The sequence below is a fragment of the Tarenaya hassleriana genome, unplaced genomic scaffold (genome assembly GCF_000463585.1).
Source record: "Tarenaya hassleriana unplaced genomic scaffold, ASM46358v1 Cleome5, whole genome shotgun sequence".
In the NCBI taxonomy this organism is placed as follows: domain Eukaryota; kingdom Viridiplantae; phylum Streptophyta; class Magnoliopsida; order Brassicales; family Cleomaceae; genus Tarenaya; species Tarenaya hassleriana.
In genome coordinates this window covers 5,647,061-5,653,039 of record NW_010967707.1, presented here as the reverse complement: position 1 = coordinate 5,653,039, position 5,979 = coordinate 5,647,061, and the positions used below count along the sequence as shown (strand labels likewise).

The following is a 5,979-nucleotide window of genomic DNA, read 5'->3' as shown; positions in this document are numbered from 1 at the left end:
CGAAATTTTCTTTATAGAAATGTAACTCTGTCCGTGTTAGATTTAACTCGGACCGTGTTGATTGTCTGAGGAAAAATTCGTGTTGCACAGAAATTTGACACGGCCCGTGTCAGGTGGAACTCGATCTGAGTCAAAAGTCTGTGAGAAGTACTTCATGTTGTGTCAAGTGTAACTCGGAACATGACAGTTATATACGAACTGATGCGATTCTTCGCGTAATAACTGCAGATTTTGCAACTTTTGGTGATGATCTTTGGTGTTTATATACTAAAGATGTCAGAATAAGTTGGGTATGAGATTGATTCCATTTTTGAGAGATTTTGAGAGCACTTTCGGAAGTTTCTTGCAAAAACTCTCCCGAAAGCTTTCGTTCATCTTCTTCTTCACGTTTCCTTGTCTGTGCGTTCTTGAACGAGCAATTCTAGAACGTATTTCTCTTCATTGTATCTCAGAATCGTATTCCGGTAGTCCTTGCTCATAACGGACGGAATAACGGTTTTAGGAAAGTGTCTACACGCCTTGAAGAGATATCCGGTCCCTCGGTTCGATTTCATTCTCATTTTTCCGTTGATTTCCTCCAGATTTCTAACATCCTATATGCTATATTTCGGACGCGCTGACTAGGTAAACGTCTGATTCGTGAGCAGCCTTTGTATATAGATCATATAAACCCAGAAATTACCTTTCTCTCCACCGGTCACGAATCGAACACTCAGCCTCAAGATGGAGTTATCTCCTACCCCAAATTTGACCAATCGCCCACGATCTGTTGGATCGTAGTCTTGATAGTGGTCTTTCATTGTATTTAAATATTTTAACCTTCAGTATTATAAAAATCCACGCATTTAACCAATAATAGTTAAAAAAAAATCAAACGGTCGAGGAAAAAAAGAGTTTAGAGCTGCAAAAAAAAAAAGAAAAAAAGAAAAAGAGAGAGAGAAAAGACATGAGTGCAACTTTGACAGCTTCTCATCATCACCCCCTTAGCTTTTTTCCACTCTTCCCATCTTTTTATTTTATTTCCGATATTATATCACACAATCTAAAATTCTTTATTTCAAATTATGTATTTGCAATTGGAAAACACTTTCACTGATTTGACTCTGTTTCGATTTTTTAGTTTTCATTAAACGTTTAATAAATTCTGTTTATATATTTGTGTATATCCTAACTTTGATTATCGAACTTAATTTAGATAAGCTTATAAATTATTGCTAATCTCATGTACTTTTCCTTATAATCAAAATGGCCATTGCTGATCTGATTTTGTGTTTTAGATAAATGGTTAGAAAATAATTATGTATATAATATAATGTTCCATTCAAATATAAGATTTTTTTTTTTCTAAAGCTGTCGGTGAGCTTTACTATGGTAATTGGGGGACCGACCCATAAGCAGAACTATAATGGACCACCAAACTTTATACATCCAAAGACAGGTAAAATAATAATAATAATAATATTTACAACATCCACACATATATAAAAAGTAATATGGTTATTATGAACATCTCAATTACATTCTTCGGTTAACCATAAACCGAGGATTCCGGTTCAGGCTTAGCTTAACCAAATTGCAAAAGACAATTCCATTGCTGAAGTGAAGTCTGTTTGTTCTTATCACACCATTCACCAGACATCATTGTTCGTCGTCTTCCTCTCTCTCTCTCTCTCTGCGTCCTCAGGTGTTCAGCAGAAGAATACAGAAGCAAAAGTCCATGGCAGCGAACAATTTCGCGACGATGCTAAGCAGAAATACAAACAAAATCACAGTGATCTTAGTCTACGCCTTCCTCGAATGGCTTCTCATCTTCTTCCTCTTCCTCCACTCCCTTTCTACTCACCTTCTCGTGAATTTCGCCTCTTACTTCGGCCTCAAGCAACTATGTCTCTTCTGCGCAAGGCTTGATCGACTCTTCGAGCGGAACCCAGAACCAGGATTCACTTGCAAAGAGCTTATATGTGAAAATCACGCTGCAGGGCTCTCCGATTTGAGTTTTTGCAAAACCCACCGGAAACTTGCCCAGTCCATGAAAATGTGCCCAGATTGCTCGGATCGAGACAAAGACAAAACTTCGCAGAGAAGTATCGGTTGTGCACTGTGCCCTTGTTGCCAGAGGAGCTTGGAAGAGAAAACCTACCCTAATTACTTGCTTATCAAGTCATCATCTTGGGGGAATTCTCTTGGATACAAAGAAAATGGAGGTTTGATCTTGGAGATGATCGATGATGACAAAATCGGAGATGAGTTCGAGAAAGAGAGAGAATCAGGTCGCTTAGACGGCAAGGGGCACGATCAGAACAACGGTGAAGTGATTTCTGATGTCGGGAGCTATGGTTTAAGCCTTAGAGAAATGTCCGAGGAGGATGGTTTGAGATCTATAAGCACAAACTTTCCGGGCAACGAAGATGAAATCTCAGAGATCCAACACTCCTCTGGGCAGCTTCTTTTGGGCAAGGATGATTATTCGCTTAAGATCATAGATCTGTCTGATCACGAGATTCTTGCATGTGGTCCTGACCGTTTGATCCCAGTTGAGCTGATCGATTCATCTACAATCACCAACCAAAAAGTCATCAGATCGAGTGAAGAGAACCATGCTCCAGAAGCCGAGCTGAAGGATAACGCAGGAAATGTTCCAATGGATACAGATGGGTCGAATCAAAATCCAGGTAGAATAGAAACAGATTGCCAAAACTTGTCTCTCTATTTGCTGGGGTTTTACAGGGAACCTTCAGTTTGTGATCGAAACGCAGGACACGAAGAAGAAACAGAGGGAGCAGATTTGTTGGATGACCAGTCTGGGACCAAGAAACTCATTTCTAAACCAGAAGATGAATCTTTGGATCCTCTTCTAACAGGTATAATGCAGAGTGATTTTGGTAGTCGTATGCAGAAATGTTTCATTTGTTGTCTGGATCTGGGAGGTATTCAAGCCTGAGGCGAGTGTGTTTTTGCGTAGATAGGGAAAATGAAGAAGAAAAAGATACTGATGATGATCAAGAAGAAGAAGGTGATGAAAGGACAGAGGAGAGAATGGAGGAGAAGCTTCTTCCAGAGACTCCAACATCAGGTGATACCCTTAAGTCCCTGCACAAGAAAATTCTTCTACTTGATAGAAAACGAGAGCCTTCAGCTGAAGAATCGGTAGATGAGAGTGAATTGGATAGTGAGGATCCGTTTCAGACAATAGAAAGGCTGAGAAATGCTGTGAAGGTAGAACGAGAGGCTCTTCGTGTGTTGTATGCAGAACTCGAGGAAGAAAGAAGTGCTTCTGCTATAGCGGCCAACCAGACAATGGCGATGATAACAAGGCTTCAGGAGGAGAAAGCAAAGGTGCATATGGAGGCATTGCAGTACCAGAGAATGATGGAGGAGCAAGCTGAGTATGATCAAGAAGCCTTGCAGCTGTTGAATGATTTGATGGTGAAACGTGAGAAAGAGAAGGAGGAACTCCACGAAGAACTCGAGGTTTACAGGAAGAAGGTCTTGGAATATGAAGCGAGAGAGAAAAACAAAACTGTGAGTGAAAATGCTGATGGTGAGGGATCTGCCCATGATGATGTAGATGACAAAAACGAGGATGATGGCGAGCAAGATGATTCTTCTGAGACGGATATGGATTTGGAGAAGATAACGATGGATTGCGTGAAACATATGAGCATGCTTGATGAATCTCTGTCTGAGTTTGAGGAAGAGAGGTTAACAATTCTGGATCAACTGAAGGTGTTGGAGGAAAAGCTTTTGACAATGCAAGAGGATGAATCTGCAGATACTTCGAAATTTCCGGGAGAAATCAGCAATAGCTGCGAAGCAAACGAGACCTCAAATGGGTTTTCAGAGAGACTAACAATGGCATCGATGGCGAAGAGCCTCCTACCTCTTCTCGATGCAGCGGAGAACGAAACTGAAGACGGGTTTCAGGAAGAACCAGAATCCATTGAAAGGGATGATAGCTTGGACAACGAGAAACTAGAGATTATCAAACAAGTCGATAACGTATACGAGAGATTACAAGCCCTTGAAACTGATGGAGAGTTCCTGAAAAATTGTGTGAGTTCAGTCAAGAAAGATGACAAGGGAATGGATCTTCTCCAAGAAATCTTGCAGCATCTCAATGATCTTCGAAACATTGAGCTCAACGGGACATAGAAAAAACTAGGAGTGGAAAGCTGCCCGGAGGAGTGACATTTGCAAGAATCATAAACTCTTTTCAGAATCAGACAAGGTCTATTGGGATATATATATATATATATATATAGAAGAGCCAAGAGTTCAGATGGATGGATGGGGTGATCCTTCTCTCTTCTATGTTCATGTGATTTTTGCTTTTCTTGTTATTTGGGGGTGTTTTCAATTAGCAAAGAGAGATGGTTACAGATTTTTTTTTTATAATTTGAAGGGAAAAAATGCATTTTTATGTATGGGATTTTTGTAATATCTCATTTTCTGAGCATGGGGATCAAAAGTAAAGGAAATTAGGGTGCTGAAATATCAGAATGTTTATGAGGATGAAATCTAAAAAGTAATACAAAATTTAGGGGTATGCTTGCAATTTACCCTAAAAGATTTGTAGAATGGGAAAAGAAAAAGAACCTAAAAAAAAGAAAAAAAAAAAGAAAAGAAAAGAAATACCCCGAAAGAGTTTCCTTCAATTTCCTTGCCCATCTGATTTCAACAGTGCTTCTGGTTTGTTTGTCTGGTGGGGACTCTCTCTCTCTCTCTCTCTTTCTTCCCTGGAATTAATGGCTACTGGCGAGATCAGTAGACCTCCACTTCCTCCATACCCAGAGGTATGAGATTTTTTCTCGTTAGCTTGGTATGTTGATTTGCATGCGCGGAATTTGCTCCAGCTTGATCTGAATTTTCTCTTCTCTTCCTCCGGAAAATCTCCCCGGTTAGGGTTTGCGTAATTTTCGTTTCGGAAGCCAGAAGGTTCCCGATTCATGATCTGTTATTTTTTCCCCCCCAAAAAAAGGGTTATGATCCTTGGGTTCTGAAGAAAACCCTAGCTCCTTTCCCGGGTAAAACAAGTGTTTTAGCTGAAAGAAAATTTTGAATTTTCCTGGCTCTGTTCCTAGGCTTTCTGGGAAATCATCCGTATGGAAGGTGAAATGTTTGTGCGTATTTGTTCTTCTGAGGGAAAAGAAGAACAGAATAATTCAGATTATGATGATTTCTGGAATTACAAATACTCTTTTTCCACCTGACGAGTGGGAATAAAACAGGACGGATACTTTCTATTTCGGACAAGATATGGATTTTGATTTGATTTGCGGAAACCGCGTAGCGAGTAATTAAGCCTCGTGGATTCAGATCAAACCCAAAGTCAAGAGCGTGGAGACAAAAGAAAAGTCAACCTAGGAAACTCAATCTCGAGACTTTCTGTTGTCGCGGAAGTTATTTTAATTCTTCCAAGTCACTGTAGTGCGCAACCTGGAACCGTTCTTGAGGATGTTTCTTTTCAATCTCTCATAAAGGATCCTTTTTTTTTTTGTGGTTGAGTGATCTATTCATTGATGTGACATTGGTCCTTGTCTGTGGATGAACTGATCGATCAATCCTTGTTTTGTCGTGTCTGTTGTTTTAAATCAAGCTGATCTTGCAAGCTATTGAAGCATTAAACGAGCCAAATGGATCGAACAAGACTTCGATTTCCAGATACATCGAATCCAAGTACGGAGACTTACCTGCAGGACACGCAGCTCTCCTCACTCACCACCTCAGCCGAATGAAAGAGACTGGAGAACTAGTGTTTTGGAAGAACAACTACACTAAACCCGACCCGAACGCACCGCCTAGGCGTGGCCGTGGCAGGCCTCCCAAACCGAAGGACCCATTAGGCATCTCTGGACCAGTTTCGCCATCGGCTGGGACTAGAAGCCGCCCACCTAAGGACCCGTATGAATTAGTGGCACCCACAAAGCCCAAGCCACCAACAGGCAGTGGTAGGCCAAGAGGGCGGCCGAGGAAGACAGG

General features: G+C 40.8%; 1 protein-coding gene across 4 annotated transcripts; it reads left to right on the top strand.

The window, feature by feature from the left end:
- The first annotated feature begins 1,505 nt into the window (after window positions 1-1,505).
- On the top strand, window positions 1,506-4,492 carry LOC104827190 (myosin-binding protein 3). 4 transcript variants are annotated; one of them, XM_010560303.1, is made up of 3 exons: window positions 1,506-2,861; window positions 2,963-3,073; window positions 3,251-4,492. In XM_010560303.1, exons 1-3 carry the CDS (start codon window positions 1,718-1,720, stop codon window positions 4,150-4,152), a joined length of 2,157 nt encoding a protein of 718 aa, XP_010558605.1. In that variant the 5' UTR covers window positions 1,506-1,717; the 3' UTR covers window positions 4,153-4,492. The 4 variants fall into 4 exon arrangements, with proteins under 4 accessions (XP_010558605.1, XP_010558604.1, XP_010558603.1 ...); XM_010560302.1 differs by having other exon boundaries at window positions 1,507-2,672; window positions 2,757-2,861; window positions 2,963-4,492; XM_010560301.1 differs by having other exon boundaries at window positions 1,507-2,672; window positions 2,739-2,861; window positions 2,963-4,492.
- The last annotated feature ends 1,487 nt before the right edge of the window (window positions 4,493-5,979 follow it).

What these genes read in the sequence shown, in the direction of transcription:
- LOC104827190 (XM_010560300.2), top strand. Translation starts at nt 1,718, where the DNA reads ATGGCAGCGAACAATTTCGCGACGATGCTAAGCAGAAATACAAACAAA. An exon ending in TTTGGATCCTCTTCTAACAG is followed by an intron (nt 2,862 to 2,962) that starts GTATAATGCAGA and finishes GTTTTTGCGTAG; the next exon opens with ATAGGGAAAATGAAGAAGAA.